Genomic DNA, 16,818 nt, shown 5'->3' with positions numbered 1-16,818 from the left:
ACAGCGTCTCATTAACCTCCCAACGGAGTTATTAATTGGGACCATTAACAATTAATAACATCAAATAATCAAGGGGGGGGGGGCACAACCCGGGGGCAGCAGCTCCCGCCCCCCCCCCCCCCATGGTGCTTCCCTTGCAAGTGCTCAGCCCAACGTGGGGGGGGTTAAAACCCTTCCTGCCCCCCCAATTAACCTCAAAGAACTAATTACTTTAAATAACATTGGGGGGGGGCAAAATCACCCCTAACCCACCATGAACCCCCCCATCGCACCCCTTATTGCTGCTGCAGGGGGGTATCACAACAACGGGTGCCCCCCCAGCACCCACAGGGTTAAGTGCTTTGCTGCCTATAACACCCCATTGGGGGGTCCCCACCTCTCTGGGGGGCTCCTGCCCAGCTCCAGACACACACACACCCCCCCCCCCCAGGGCTGGGGGGGGGGGGAATGTGCCTGCTGTGGGGCCAATGGTGCAAGGGGAAGAGGGGCTGGGGGGGGGACCCCAAAGGAAACCTGAACATGGCAATGATTTAGGACCTGGATGAAGCCCCCCCCCCCCCGCAAAACCAACTCAGAGCAAAACCTAAACCCATTTTGGGGTAAAAGGAGGTAAAACCACAACTGTGCCCCCCCCATATAACACTGTTGGGGGGGGTTATGGGGCAGCCCCATGGCAGGGGGGGGGGTCCGTCAGCAGTCCTTGAGGCGGGTGTAGAGCTCCCTGCGGCTGCGCTCCCCGGCCCAGGTGCGGCTCTTGAGGCGGAAGCGGCGCAGATCCTCCTTGAAGTCCTCGTGGTGCATGGGCCGGTAATCCTGCGGCTCGCAGTGGCTCTGCGCCGGCACCGGCTCAGCACCACGCCGGGGGGATGCTGGGGGGGGGGGGGGGGGGGGAACAGAAGGGGGGTGTCCCGTCCCCCCCCATCCCCATCCCATGATCCCTGCCCCACGGCGGGGGCCGCGCTGGGGCTCACCTGGTACTGGGGGAAGAACTCGCGGTAGCCGCCCTTGAGCACGTAGAGCTCGGGGTAGTGCAGGCTCGGGTACTGGTTGCGCGCCCGGTCCTGCTCCCGCACGAAGCGGCACCTGCAGGGAGCGCGGCAGGCGGCTGCCGGTCAGCGCCTCCCAAGGCCAATTCCCAATGAGCAATTCCCAATGGACAATTCCCAATGAGCAATTCCCAATGAGCACCTCCCAATGCCAATTCCCAATGCCAATTCCCAATGAGCAATCCCCATCAGTTCCCAATGAAACAATTCCCATCAGACAGTTCCCAGTGAGCACTTCCCAATGAGCAATTCCTGTCAGTTCCCAATGAGCAATTCCCATCAGACAATTCCCAATGGACAATTCCCATCAGACAGTTCCCAATGAACACTTCCCAATGAGAAGTTCCCAATGAACAATTCCTGTCACACAGTTCCCAGTGAGCAATTCCCAATGAGCAATTCCCCTCAGACAATTCCCAATGAACAGTTCCCAATGAGCAATTCCCATCAGACAATGCCCAATGAAACAATTCCCATCAGTTCCCAAGGAGCAATTCCCAATGAGCAATTCCTGTCAGAATTCCCAATGAAATAATTCCCCATCAGTTCCCAATGAACAATTCCCATTGATGAATTCCCATCAGACAGTTCCCAATGAGACAATTCCCATTGGTTCCCAATGAGACAATTCCCAATGAGCAATTCCCATCAGACAATTCCCACTCAAACCATTCCCATCAGACAATTCCCAATGAGACAATTCCCATTGGTTCCCAATGAAGCAATTCCCAACCAGACAATTCCCAATGAGCAATTCCCATCAGACAATTCCCATTCAAACCATTCCCATCAGACAATTCCCAATGAGACAATTCCCATTGGTTCCCAATGAAGCAATTCCCAACCAGACAATTCCCAATGAGCAATTCCCATCAGACAATTCCCACTCAAACCATTCCCATCAGACAATTCCCAATGAGACAATTCCCATTGGTTCCCAATGAAACAATTCCCCATCAGACAATTTCCATCGATGAATTCCCATCAGGCAATTCCCACTCAAACCATTCCCATCAGACAATTCCCAATGAAACAGTTCGCAATCAGGCAATTCCCAATGAGCAATTCCCATTGGTTCCCAATGAGACAATTCCCAATCAGACAATTCCCATTGATGAATTCCCATCAGACAATTCCCACTCAAACCATTCCCAATGAGACAATTCCCATTGGTTCCTAATGAAGCAATTCCTATCAGACAATTCCCACTCAAGCCATTCCCATCAGACAATTCCTAATGAAACAGTTCGCAATCAGACAATTCCCATTGATCGATTCCCAGACAATTCCCACTCAAACCATTCCCATCAGACAATTCCCAATGAGATAACTCCCATTGGTTCCCAATGAAACAATTCCCAATCAGACAATTCCCATTGATCGATTCCCAGACAATTCCCACTCAAACATTCCCAGACAATTCCCAATGAGCAATTCCCAATCAGACAATTCCCATTGATGAATTCCCATCAGACAGTTCCCAATGAGACAATTCCCATTGGTTCCCAATGAAACAATTCCCATCAGACAATTCCCATTGATCCATTCCCAATCAGACAATTCCCATTGATGAATTCCCATTGATGAATTCCCACTCAAACCATTCCCAATGAGCAATCCCCACTGAGCAATTCCCGGTGAACGATTCCGTCCCGGAGCAGCGCAGGCGCCGCCGCGTCCCGGGCCACGGTCCTCGGGAAGGGAGGCATTCCCGCCGGGAGCGGGGGGCTGCTCCCGAGGAAGCTCGGCCAGGACCGGCCCCAGCTCCTGGCTCCGCCTGAGCACCGGGGTAAGGGCGCTCAGCACCGCCCGGCCCTGAGCCTGGGCTCCGCTGCCTCGGGGGATCGGAGAATCCAGTGGGAAGCACGGAATCAGGCACGGAATCAAACACGGAATCAAACACGGAATCAAACACGGAATCAAACACGGAATCAAACACGGAATCAAAAAAGGAATCAAAAAAGGAATCGATCAGACACGGAATCAAACATGGAATCAATCATGGAATCAGTCAAACACGGAATCAGACATGGAATCGATCAAACATGGAATCAATCAAACACGGAATCAACCAAACACAGAATCAACCACAGATTCATGGAACCACAGGATCGATCATGGAATCAATCATGGAATCAATCAATCATGGAGTCAATCATGGAATCAATCATGGAGTCAATCATGGAGTCAATCATGGAGTCAATCATGGAATCAATCATGGAGTCAATCATGGAGTCAATCATGGAGTCAATCATGGAGTCAATCATGGAGTCAATCATGGAGTCAATCATGGAGTCAATCATGGAGTCAATCATGGAGTCAATCACGGAGTCAATCATGGAGTCAATCATGGAGTCAATCATGGAGTCAATCATGGAGTCAATCATGGAGTCAATCACGGAGTCAATCATGGAGTCAATCATGGAGTCAATCACAATCAGAACCATTCACAGCATCACAGAATCATCCATAAAATCATCATGGAATCGTAGAATCAACCCCAGAATCAGCCGCGGCCTCATGGAATCAACCACGGAATCGTACAACCGGATGGCTCAGCAAAGACCCTTCAGCCCCCCCGGCCCGTCCGTTCCTGCCTCCGCTTCCACTCACTCCCATTATCCCGACGGGATGCTCCGGGCAGCCCCCGCTGACCCCTCAGTACCAGATCTGGGCCCCAGGCTCAGCGTTCCCTCCCTGACATCCCGAACACAGGGAATCGCTTCTTGTCCAGAAGCCATCCCCACGGCCCCTTCCCGCAGGAGCTCCTTTATCCCTATGGATAAATGCTGGATGCCCGCAGCGCTGCTCGAGCACTGCCCCTTCAGGAGCCTGGGAATGCCAAAGCGATTCCTTAGGAGGAGGCTGAGCCCCAAAGAGCTCGGAGGCACTGAATCGGTGCCGGATGGGGCCGGGCCGGCAGAGGGATCACTGGGAATAAGGAGGAATAACGGGAATGGGAACGCTGAGGTCGATTCACAGCGAACCCGACCCTGCCCGCCCTGAGGCACAAAGCGCTGCAGCCCCGGTCTTGAGCCTGCTGCTGCCTCCCTGCGCGTGTTCCATCCCAGCCGTAACCAAGGGACAGGGAATAACATGGAATTCCTGCCCGCGGGAGAGGGGAAGGGGATGGGGAGGGGATGGGAAATGATGGGAAGGAAAGGGATGCAAAGGTGAGGCAAGGGGATGGAAGGGGATTGCAATGGGATGGAAGGGGGAGCAAGAGGATGCAAAGGGATGGAAAGGAAGGGATGCAGAGGGGATTGCAGTGGTGTGGAAGGGGGCGCAAAGGGATGCAAGGGGATGGAAAAGGATGGAAAGGGATGGAAGAGGATTCCAATGGGATGGAAGAGGATTGCAACGGGATGCAAAGGGCATACAAAGGGATGGAAGGGGATTGCAATGGGATGGAAGAAGACGCAAAGGAATGCAAGGGGATGGAAAGGGATAGAAAGGGATGGAAGGGCATTGCAATGGGATGGAAGGGGGAGCAAAAGAATGCAAAGGGATGGAAAAGAAGGGATGCAGAGGGGATTGCAACGGTGTGGAAGGGGGCGCAAAGGGATGCAAGGGGATGGAAAGGGATTCAAGGGAATGGAAAAGGATAGAAAGGGATGGAAGAGGATTCCAATGGGATGGGGGTTGCGAAGGGACGCAAGGGGATGGAAAGGGTTACAAAGGGGATGGAAAGGGATGGAAGAGGATTGCAATGGGATGGAAGAGGACGCAAAGGAATGCAAGGGGATGGAAAGGGATAGAAAGGGATGGAAGGGGATTGCAATGGGATGGAAGGGGGAGCAAAAGGATGCAAAGGGATGGAAAAGAAGGGATGCAGAGGGGATTGCAACGGTGTGGAAGGGGGCGCAAAGGGATGCAAGGGGAAAGGGATGGAAAGGGATGGAAGAGGATTCTGGTGGGATGGGGGCTGCAAAGGGACGCAAGGGGATGGAAAGGGATGGAAAGGGATTGGAAAGGGATGGAAAGGGATTGCAATAGGATGGAAGGGGACGCAAAGGAATGCAAGGGGATGGAAAGGGATAGAAAGGGATGGAAGGGGATTGCAACGGGATGCAAAGGGCATAACAAAGGGATGGAAGGGGATTGCAAAGGGATGGAAGGGGGAGCAAAAGGATGCAAAGGGATGGAAAGGAAGGGATGCAGAGGGATGCAAAGGGATGCAGAGGGGATTGCAATGGTGTGTAAGGGGGCACAAAGGGATGCAAGGGGATGGAAAGGGATTCAAGGGAATGGAAAAGGATTCCAAGGGGATGGGGTTTGCGAAGGGACGCAAGGGGATGGAAGGGGATTGCAATGGGATGGAAGGGGATGGAAAGGGATAGAAAGGGATGGAAGGGGATTGCAATGGGATGCAAGGGGACGCCAAGGGGGTGATGGGCCCAGCCATGCCCCGGGGTCGGGGGGGGGGGGGGTCCCGCGGCCACCCCGTGCCCCCACTCACATGCGGGGCCCCCTCTCGGAGGAGAACTCGCAGTGGAAGATGACGATGACCCTCTTGGAGGCGTCGCGGGGCACGATGGGCGCCCGCAGCAGGAACTGCTCCGCGTCCCGCTCCAGGGGCAGGTTCACGGCGCCCTGTGGGGCAGGCGCCGCCGTCACCCCATGGCCCTGCTCACGGCCGGGGGGGGGCCAGGACCCCCTGTGCTCCCCCCCCCCCCCCACCCCACATCCTCCCAATGGGGGGGGGCTCAGCCCCTTGGGGGTGCCCCCAGCACCGTTAGGGGCTGCTCAAGCCCTTTGTGGGGGGGTTCAGCCCCACTGAGCTCCGCTCACCTTGATGTGCCCCCCCTCGTACTCGTAGGGGTAGCGGCAATCCACGATGACGCAGCTCTCGATGAGGCCGCTGAACTGCCCCGTCAGCACGGCCGCCATCTGCGGGGGGAGCCCGTCACGGGGTTGGGGGGGACGGGGGACGGAGACACCGGCCCCATAGAGGGTGTGGGGCCGGGGGGCGGCTGCTGCTCACCCACCATGGCAGGGGAGATGTACTTGAGGTCCTGGTGCTTCCCCTCCACCGTCTGCAGGAGATAGGCCTGGGGGAGATGGGCTCTGTCAGGGCAGAGCCCGGACCCGCACCCCCATAGCCCCGCAGCACCCCCATAGCCCCACAGCACCCCCATAGCCCCACAGCACCCCCATAGCCCCACAGCACCCCCATTATCCCTCAGCATCCTCATAGCCCCACAGCACCACCATGGCCCCACATCTCCCCCATTATCCCTCAGCATCCCCATGGCCCTGCAGCACCCCCATTATCCCTCAGAGCTCCCATGGGCACACAGCTCCCCATAGCCCCACATCTCCCCTAGCCCCACATCTCCCCCAGTATCCCTCAGCACCCCCACAGCCCAACAGCACCCCCCCAGCACCACCATAGCCCCACATCTCCCCCATAGCCCTGCAGCACCCCCATAGCCCCACATCTCCCCCATAGCCCCACATCTCCCCCATAGCCCCACATGTCCCCCATGGCCCCCCAGCACCCCCATAGCCCCACATGTCCCCCATGGCCCCCCAGCACCCCCATAGCCCCACATCTCCCCCATAGCCCCCCAGCACCCCCATAGCCCCACATCTCCCCCATAGCCCCACATCTCCCCCATAGCCCCACATCTCCCCCATGGCCCCCCAGCACCCCCATAGCCCCACATCTCCCCCATAGCCCCCCAGCACCCCCATAGCCCCACATCTCCCCCATAGCCCCACATCTCCCCCATAGCCCCACATCTCCCCCATAGCCCCCCAGCACCCCCCTGGCCCCACATCTCCCCCCTGCCCCACCTTGGAGAAGTCCCCGATGAGCTCCCGGCGGTCGCTGCCCAGCAGGGCCCCGATGTCCTGGGGGCAGAGGGGGCGCAGGAGCCGCGCTGCCTGCGGGGACACAACCGGACCCCAGCGGGGGCTCAGCGCGGGGGGGGGGGGGGGGGGCCGGGCTGGACCCGGCAGGGACCCGGCCCCCAGCACCCACCGGCTCCAGCGCCGGCTCCACGGGCCCGGCCACGCTGCGGCGCCGCTTGGGCCTGACCGGGCTGTCCCGGTCGCGGTCCCGGTCCTGGTCCCGGTCCACGCGCTTCAGGATGGGCCTGATGACGGTGCTGGGCAGGGAGGGCGAGCGGAAGAGCTGCCGGCACTTGGGGCGGCGCGGGGGAGCCTGCGGGGAGGGACGGGGATGCCGGGAATGGCCCAGGGAGCGCGGGGGGACACTGGGAACAGCGGCATGGGATAGAGAGGGCAATGATGGAGCGCAATGGGGTATCGGGAACAGCTCCATGGGATATGGGAACAGCTCCATGGGATACCGGGAACAGCGCCATGGGATACTGAGGGCAATGATGGAGCGCCATGGGGTATCGGGAACAGCGCCATGGGATATTGGGAACAGCTCCATAGGATATCAGGAACAGCACCATGGGATACAGAGGGCAATGATGGAGCTCCATGGGATATTGGGAACAGCTCCATAGGATATCAGGAACAGCACCATGGGATACTGAGGGCAATGATGGAGCTCCATGGGATATTGGGAACAGCTCCATAGGATATCAGGAACAGCGCCATGGGATATGGGAACAGCTCCATGGGATATGGGAACAGCGCCATGGGATATCGGGAACAGCGCCATGGGATACAGAGGGCAATGATGGAGCTCCATGGGATATGGGAACAGCGCCATGGGATACTGAGGGCAATGATGGAGCGCAATGGGATATCGGGAACAGCTCCATGGGATACTGAGGGCAATGATGGAGCGCCATGGGGTATCGGGAACAGCTCCATAGGATATCGGGAACAGCGCCATGGGATACTGCGGGCACTGATTTTGCTCCATGGGATGTTGGGAACAGCGCCATGGGATACTGAGGGCAATGATGGAGCGCCATGGGATACCGGGAACAGCTCCATGGGATACCGGGAACAGCTCCATGGGATACCGGGAACAGCGCCATGGGGTATCGGGAACAGCGCCACGGGATGTTGGGAGCAGCCCACGGAGCTCCACAGGACACTGGGGACACCCCACGGAGCTGCCCTGGCTCTGGCATCTCCCCCCCCCCCGTACCAGCTCCGGCTCCGGCTCCTGGCTCCTCACCAGCGGCGCCCTCAGCAGCGTCTCCATCCCCGGCGGCACCGCGGCTCCGCTCTGCGGGGAAGCAGCAGCGGGGATGGCCCCAGCCCGGCTGCACCCCCCCCCCCCCCACCGCCGCTTCCCCACCTCCGCCTCCTCCTCATCCAGGATCTCCATGAAGCCGTCGTCGTCCTCCTCGCCCACGGAGCAGGTGAGGGAGCAGCGGCGCAGCACGATGGGGCTCCCCCCTCGGGGCGCGTTCTCCTTCTCGGGGGGGGCGCACTGGGGAGGACACCACCGGCAGTGGGGCCAGCCCCACACCAGCCCTGCTTGGTTACGGAGCATCCCCATAACCCCCCCCAACACACACACACACAGGGGTCTCCCTGCACACTGGGATGGACCCCGGCTCAGCATCACCCCCATCCCCATTGCCCCCCCATCCAGGGTCTCCCCACACATTGGGGACAGTGGATCCCAGCTCAGCATCATCCCCATCCCCATTGCCCCCCCCTCATCCAGGGTCTCCCCATACATCGGGCCCCCATCCCCATTGCCCCCCCCTCATCCAGGGTCTCCCCACACATCAGGAGCAATGGATCCCAGCCCAGCATCACCCCCATCCCCATTGCCCCCCCATCCATCGTCGCCCCGCACATCGGGAGCAGTGGATCCTGACTCAGCATCACCCCCATCCCCATTGCTCCCGATGTGTGGGGAGACCCTGGATGGGGGGGCAATGGATCCCAGCTCAGCATCACCCCCATCCCCATTGCCCCCCCATCCAGGGTCTCCCCACACATTGGGGGCAATGGATCCCGGCTCAGCATCACCCCCATCCCCATTGCCTCCCCATCCAGGGGTCTCCCCACACATTGGGGGCAATGGATCCCAGCTCAGCATCACCCCCATCCCCATTGCCCCCCCCATCCCTCTCACCATGAGGTCGGGCGCGGAGCCGGGTCTCTGTGTGAAGGGGTCCGTGCCCATGGCCCCATCGCTGGGGGGGGCCCGGCTGCGCCCCCCCGGCCTCTGCGGCTTCTTGAACACGAACCCCTCCTGTGGGGGGGGGGGGGGCCACACACGGCGTTAACCCCCCCCCCCCCGGCCCTGCCCCCCCCCCCCCCCCCCCCCAGCCTGCACCGAGCCCCTCACCGTGGCCTCGGGCTCCCTCCTGCTCCGCTCCCTGCCCCCGCGGGCGCAGCTCCCGTTGAAGTCCCGGCTGTGGGAGATGTTCCTCAGGACCGGGCTGGCCCCGAGCAGCCGCGGCTGTGGGGGGGGCAATGGGGGGGGGGCAATGGGGGGGGGGGGGGGGATCAGAGGGGCTGCGGAGCCCCTGCTCCATCCCCATCCCCGTGCGCATCCCAGCGGGATGCAGCTCAGCCCCAGCACTCACCGGCAGCGAATGGATCCTCCGGATAGGGAGCTTCGGGCTGCGGGGAGCAGGGAAAAGAAGGGATTGAATGGGAGAAGATGCTCTGGATGGGGGGGGGGGGGGGGTCCAAACCCCCCCAGGGGCTGGCAGAGCCCCCCCTTGACCCACAGTGGGGTGAGACCCCCCCCAAAGCTGTCACAGCTCCCCATAGAGGGTCCAAGGAACGCGGATGGAGCCTGATGGGGATGCTGGGAAGGGAATGGGGGCACAGCTGGGACATGGGGGGGGCACAGCCGGGACATGGGGGGGGCACAGCCGGGACATGGGGGGGGGCACAGCCCCATTCACTCACTCTTTGAGCACTCTCCCTGTCTCCATCACTGCCTGCTCAAAGCTGTGGGGAGGGGGAATCCACGGTTGGGGGGGGGGCACCCCATAACCGAGCAGTGCAGACCCCCGGGGGGGGGGGGGGGGGCAGCCCTGGTCCTCACCGTGCTCCCCCCCCCATGTGTGGGGCTCAGCCCCACAAGGGGTTAAGCCCCATCTGGCCCAGGCTGGGGTCACGGCCCCGCTCCGGGGTGGTCGGGCCCCCCCCCCCCAGCACACACAAAGGGCCCCGCTCTCCACCTGTATGCAAATGGCCCCGCAATGGGGCAGGGGCCGGGGACAGATGGGACCCCCCCCCCGGCTCCATTCACCCGCACATCTGCCGCGGCCGGCGCTGCCAACGGCAACCGGGGGGGCAAGAGTCCTGCACCCTGCGTGGGGCTGGGGCTCGGAGCAGGACCCCCCCAGCACCGGGACCCCATTGTGGTACCAGGACCCCCACCCAGCACCCCCATTGTGGTACCGGGACCCCCATTGTGGTACCGGGACCCCCCCAGCACCGGGACCCCCATTGTGGTACCGGGACCCCCCCCAGCACCGGGACCCCATTGTGGTACCAGGACCCCCACCCAGCACCCCCATTGTGGTACCGGGACCCCCCCCAGCACCGGGACCCCCATTGTGGTACCGGGACCCCCCCCCAGCACCGGGACCCCCATTGTGGTACCAGGACCCCCACCCAGCACCCCCATTGTGGTACCGGGACCCCCACCCAGCACCAGGACCCCCATTGTGGTACCGGGACCCCCCCCCAGCACCTACAGCTCCCCCCCCCATATAAATACACCTCCCCATCCATACATATACCCCTCATCCATGTATCGCTCCCCATCCATATATACCCCCCCTCCATATATACCCCCCCTATACATACACATATCTCCACCCACATGGATCTCCCCCTACATACATATATCATCTCCTTTCTTCAATATCTCTCCCCCCATCACCATATATATATATTCCCCCCCCATATCCCCCCCCCATATCCCCCCCCATCCATCCCACCAACCCCAGAAGAGCCCTTGGCCTCCCGCCTGCCCCCACTACCAGCCCCTGCCTGCAACGGGTGCCCCCCCCTCAGCATACGATGGGGTCCCCCCCCCCCATAGCAGACATGGGGGGCTCAGCCCCACTGAGGCTGCCGGGGCACTCACACGTCCTCCAGCACCGCAGGGTCCTGCTCCGGGGGGGAGTCCGGCCCCAGGCCTGCGGGAACAAGGGCAGGGGAGCACCGGGGGGGGGTCAGACCCCATCGGACAGAGCGGGGACCCCCCCCCGCACCCCTCAATAGACGGGACCCCCCCAGCACCCCCTCAATAGAGGCCCCCCCAGCACCCCTCAATAGAAGGGACCCCCCCGCACCCCTCAATAGAAGGGACCCCCCGCACCCCTCAATAGAGGGGACCCCCCCAGCACCCCTCAATAGAAGGGACCCCCCCGCACCCCTCAATAGAAGGGACCCCCCCAGCACCCCTCAATAGAAGGGACCCCCCCAGCACCCCTCAATAGAGGGGCCCCCCCCAGCGCCCCTCAATAGAAGGGACCCCCCCGCACCCCTCAATAGAAGGGACCCCCCCCTCAGCACCCCTCAATAGAAGGGACCCCCCCAGCACCCCTCAATAGAAGGGACCCCCCCAGCACCCCTCAATAGACGGGACCCCCCCAGCGCCCCTCACTCACCCGCATCCGACGAATCAGAGGAGACGGAGCCGCGGGGGCTCCCCCGGCCCCGCTTTTGGGGGGTCGCCGCCGCCCCCCCCCGCCTTTTCGGGGTGTCCCAATGGCTGCAGACACAGCGGAAAGGGGACGGGGGGGGGGGTTCAGCCTGTGCCACCCCCCTCCAACCAACGGAGGTTATGGGGGGGGGGGGAGCCCCCCAAACCAAACCCCCCCCCCCCCCCCCCCGGACCCCCCTCACCTGCCCAGCCCCGCCAGGTTGTCCATGTCCAGCGCCAGCGTGCTCACCGGGGAGCGCCCCGCGGCCGGGCCCGGGCCCGCCCGCCCGCCCCGCTCCGCCATGCGGGACCGGCCGCGAACCAAGGAATTGACCCTGCCCGGGGGGGAGCCGCGGCCGGGCCCGTCCCGCGCTCGGGGCCGGCACCGGGAGATGGGGGGGGGGGGGGGGGGGGGGGTGGGGATGGGGGGAGGGGGGGGATGCCGGTACCGGGGATGGGGGCTCCGCTGTGGGGGGAGGAGGGGGGGGGGGGAAGCGGGCCCGGGCCGCGCGCGCGCGCCGCCGCCCCTATTTATATTCGAAAAATAACAGGGAGCGACGGGGCGGGGGGAGGGGGCGGCCCCCGGACGGGGGCGGGGCCAAGAGGGGGGGGGCGGGGCCGCGGAGGGGGGGGCACAAAGGGAGGGGACACGGGGGGGGGGGGGGCAGGGACATGTAGAGGGGGGCATAGAGGGTGGGGGGGCACATAGGGAGGGGGCATGGGGGGGGGGCAGGGACACGTAGGGGGGGGCATGGCTGGGGGGCATGAAGGGGGCATAGCGGGGGGGGAGTGAAGTGATGCATGGCTGGGATGATGTGGCTGGGGGGGCATGGAGAGGATGGGGGGCACATAGGGAGGGGACATGGGGGGGGACATGGGGGGGCAGGGACACGTAGAGGGGGGCATGGTTGGGGGGCATGGTGGGAGTATGGAGGGGGGGCATGGAGGGGTGCATGGTTTGGGGGGTGCGTAGAGGGGGTCATGGCTGGGGGGGGCACACGGAAGTGTTCATGGCTGGGGGGAACGGGGGGGAGGGCATGGCCATGGGGCCACTGGGGGTGCGTGGCTTGGGGGGGGGGGGGTTGAAGGTCGCAGGATGGGGGCACATGGAGGGGGCCATGGTTTGGGGGTGCACTTGGGGGGTGCATGGTTGGGGGTGCGTGGTTGGAGGGGTCTCAGCTGGGGAGGGTGGGGGGACGTGGACAGGGGCCTGTGCACAAGGGTGTGACCTGGGGGGTCCCAGTGTTCAGACACAGCCCCCCCATCCCAGCCCCATCCCCATCCCATCCCCATCCCATCCCCATCCCAGCCCCATCCCAGCCCCATCCCCATCCCATCCCCATCCCAACCCCATCCCCATCCCATCCCCATCCCATCCCCATCCCAACCCCATCCCCATCTCCATCCCCATCCCCATCCCAGCCCCATTCCCAACCCCATCCCATTCCCATCCCATCCCCATCCCCAGCCAGGTGCCACCTCCTGCCCTGACCCCTGCCTGGCCCCCAGCACTGGTCCATGGCCGGGGGGGGGGGGGTCGGTCTCCATCCAGGGGGGCGCTTCCCGATGGGAAGCGGCAGGAACGCGGTGCGGCTGCGGCCTGGGTGGCCGCCGTCCATTGTCCCGGCCCCATTCCTGCCTTTCAGAGGGGAAAGGAAGGAGGAGGGAGGGGGGACGGGATGGAGACCCCCCCCCCCCAGCCAGGGCAGCGGGGGGGATCGGCTCCATCAGCTCACAGACCCCCCCGTGGCCCTGGGCAAGGCAATGGGGGTGCCGTGGCCAAGGGGGTGCCCCACGGAGGGGTCAGGCAGCCCTTGAGGGGGGGGGTCCCCGGCCCCCCCCCCCCCCATCACTCCTGGGGGGCTGCGGGACGTGCTCCACGGCCGCCAAGGGCTTTAATTGCTTCCAGGCACGCACAGGATGGGCCGGGAGAGCCCGAGCCCTCCCCATGGGGGGTGACCCCAGAGCCCCCCTCCATGCCCGGGTGTGGGGCCCGCTGTGGGGGGGTTGGCTCACTTTAATGGCCACCCAGCGGGAGCTGCCATGAGGATGGCTCTGATGGATGAGGATGAAGATGGGGATGAGAAGGGGGGGGGGGGGGTGTTGGCAGAGGAAGAGCCAGACTTGGGGGGGGGGGCACAGCCTCGCACCCCACTGGGGCCTCCCTGAGCCCCCCACCCATCCTGGGCTGCCCCAGTGTGGGACACCCCCCCCTCCATCCATCCCTCCACCCATCCATCCATCCCTCCATCCATCCACCCATCCATCCATCCCTCCATCCATCCATCCATCCATCCATCCATCCATCCATCCATCCATCCATCCATCCACCCATCCATCCATCCATCCATCCCTCCATCCATCCATCCCTCCACCCATCCATCCATCCATCCACCCATCCATCCCTCCCTCCATCCATCCATCCATCCATCCACCCATCCACCCATCCATCCATCCCTCCATCCATCCATCCATCCATCCATCCATCCATCCATCCACCCATCCACCCATCCATCCATCCCTCCATCCATCCATCCATCCATCCATCCATCCATCCATCCATCCATCCCTCCATCCATCCATCCATCCCTCCATCCATCCATCCATCCATCCCTCCCTCCATCCATCCATCCATCCATCCATCCACCCATCCACCCATCCATCCATCCCTCCATCCATCCATCCCTCCATCCATCCATCCCTCCACCCATCCATCCATCCATCCATCCATCCACCCATCCATCCCTCCATCCATCCATCCATCCACCCATCCATCCATCCATCCATCCATCCATCCATCCCTCCATCCATCCATCCATCCACCCATCCATCCATCCATCCATCCATCCCTCCATCCATCCATCCATCCATCCATCCATCCATCCCTCCCTCCATCCATCCTTCCATCCATCCATCCATCCCTCCATCCATCCACCCATCCATCCCTCCATCCATCCATCCACCCATCCATCCCTCCATCCATCCCTCCATCCATCCACCCATCCATCCCTCCATCCATCCACCCATCCATCCCTCCATCCATCCATCCATCCATCCCTCCATCCATCCATCCATCCATCCATCCACCCATCCATCCACCCATCCATCCGGCTTCCCCAGGTCCTTATGGCTATGGATGGAGCGGGGGGGGGGGGGGGGCCCGGTGCTGTGCAGGGGGTGACCATGGAAGGACCCTGCTGCTCTCGGTGCCGGCACCGGGGATGGGATGATGCAGGGATGCTGGAAGCAGGAGCTTTGTGTCAGCGCTGGCTCCTTATTGCTGATCCCAAGGTATCTGTGGGGCAGGATTGTCATCCCTGCCCGTGGCAGGGGCTTGGAGCTGGATGTCCTTAAGGGCCTTCCCGACCCAACCCATTCCATCATCCTGCGATGGAGGGGCTGGATCCTTCCCTGTGGGTGCCCTGTGGCTGGCGGATGGAGCATCCCGGTGTCCCCATGGTCCTGTATGCTGAGCCCACACCGGTGTCACCACCAGCACTGCCGAGCCACCAGCTCTGGGGGTCACCCCCCCCCCCCCAAACCATGGGGCATGGGGGGCTTTGGGAGCCTTGGCACCAAAACTGAGGGATCCAAAGCGCTTCTGAGTGCTCTGAAGTGGGTGAACGGGGGAGCACAGGAGGAGGAGGAGGAGGAGGATGGGGCTGCCCCATCCCTGCAGTGCCCAAGGCCAGGCTGGGCGCAGGGCTCGGAGCTGCTCCATGGCAGGGGTCCCTGCCCGGGGCAGGGGCTGGGGCTGGATGGATTTCAGCTCTTTTCAACCCAAACCTCCGCGGCTCCGCTCTCGGAGCCCTCCCCACCCCGGAGCATCCTGGCTGCGGGAGGAAGCGGCACCGGGCGGCTCCGGCCCCCCCCTTCCTCTTCTGCCGCTCTCGGTTCCGCCGCTGGGCCCGGTCCCCCCGCGGGGAGGGGGCTCCGGTCGCTCGCACCCCGCTGGGTTCTTTGGTTCTTTCTCCGGCCCCGGCCCCGTTCCAGGCTGGGCTCGGCCGCAGCGAGGAGCGGCCCGGGGCTGAGCCCTGGGCGCTGCCCGGCCGTGGAGCCGCCGTGGGGTTCGGGCCTGGGGGTGCTGAGCAATGGGGGGGGCCCGAGCAACGTCCGCTCCGGGCTGCAGAGCAGCCGGGGCCGGGAGCGGCTCCGCAGCTGGGACGGAGCCTGCCGGGGCTGCGCTCCGGGGCCGGGGCAGCGCCTTCCCTGTGCCAGCAGCGGGACACGGGGGGGGGACACGCACAGAGCCCTGCACTTGCTTGTGAAGCCCTTGGTCTGTGCCCCCCCCGTCGCTCAGGACCCCCAGGATGGCCCCCCCCTTGCTTTAACCCCCCCTTGCTCTAAGCCTCCAGTCCCCCATTGCTCAGCACCCCCAGGACCCCCCCCCCCCCCATTGCTGAATCCCCCCCATTGCTCAGCATCCCCCGTTGCTGAGACCCCCCCCATTGCTCTATCCCCTACAGATCCCCGTTGCTCAGCATCCCCCATTGCTCAGGACCCCCAGGACCCCCTTAATTGCTCAGGACCCCCCCCCAATTGCTCAACCCTTCCCCATTGCTCAGGACCCCCGCATTACTCAGCATCGCCCCCATTGCTCTAACCCCTACAGACCCCCGTTGCTCAGAGATGCCCCCCATCACTCAGGACTCCCAGGACCCCCCCAATTGCTCAACCCTTCCCCATTGCTCAGCATCCCCCCATTGCTCAGGAACCCCCCCGGTTGCTCAATCCCCCCCTTTGCTTAATCCCCCCCCTCCATTCCTCAGCATCCCCCCCATTGCTCTAACCCCCACAGACCCCCATCGCTCAGCATCCCCCATTGCTCAGGACCCCCAGGACCCCCCCACTGCTCAATCCCCCCCACTATTCCTCAGCATCCCCCCCATTGCTCTAACCCCTACAGACCCCTGTTGCTCAGCATCCCTCATTGCTCAGGAACCCCCAGGACCCCCCCATTGCTCAGGACCCCCAGGACCCCCCCATTGCACAATCCTCCCCCACTGCTCAATCCCCCTCCATTGCTCAGCATCCCCCATTGCTCAATCCCCCCCCATTGCTCAGGACCCCCCCATTGCTCAGGACCCCCCCATCGTTCAATCCCCCCCCATTACTCAGGACCCCCCCACTGCTCAATCCCCCCCCATTGCTCAGAGACGCCCCCATCCCTCAGCCCCCCCCCCCCCCCGCCAGGCCGCCGTTGCCAGG

At 63.1% G+C, this 16,818-nt stretch overlaps 1 protein-coding gene across 4 annotated transcripts; it reads right to left on the bottom strand.

The window, feature by feature from the left end:
- Positions 1–6: 6 nt before the first annotated feature.
- On the bottom strand, positions 7–12,028 carry CDC25B (cell division cycle 25B). Of its 4 annotated transcripts, none has more exons than XM_065662941.1 (16): positions 11,814–12,026; positions 11,576–11,679; positions 11,050–11,101; positions 9,858–9,899; positions 9,527–9,563; positions 9,286–9,399; positions 9,070–9,189; positions 8,278–8,412; positions 8,125–8,205; positions 7,033–7,215; positions 6,846–6,935; positions 6,035–6,097; positions 5,838–5,936; positions 5,506–5,639; positions 972–1,083; positions 7–869 (listed from the first exon to the last, which is right to left on the bottom strand). In XM_065662941.1, exons 1-16 carry the CDS (start codon positions 11,912–11,914, stop codon positions 531–533), a joined length of 1,806 nt encoding a protein of 601 aa, XP_065519013.1. In that variant the 5' UTR covers positions 11,915–12,026; the 3' UTR covers positions 7–530. The 4 variants fall into 4 exon arrangements, with proteins under 4 accessions (XP_065519013.1, XP_065519023.1, XP_065519041.1 ...); XM_065662969.1 differs by having other exon boundaries at positions 593–831; positions 11,814–12,023; XM_065662951.1 differs by lacking the exon at positions 9,070–9,189.
- Between the last annotated feature and the right edge of the window lie 4,790 nt (positions 12,029–16,818).

The sequence above is a fragment of the Lathamus discolor genome, chromosome 1, assembly GCF_037157495.1.
Source record: "Lathamus discolor isolate bLatDis1 chromosome 1, bLatDis1.hap1, whole genome shotgun sequence".
In the NCBI taxonomy this organism is placed as follows: Eukaryota; Metazoa; Chordata; class Aves; order Psittaciformes; family Psittacidae; genus Lathamus; species Lathamus discolor.
The sequence above is the reverse complement of the archived record's forward strand: the minus strand, read 5'-3'. Positions and strand labels throughout refer to the sequence as shown.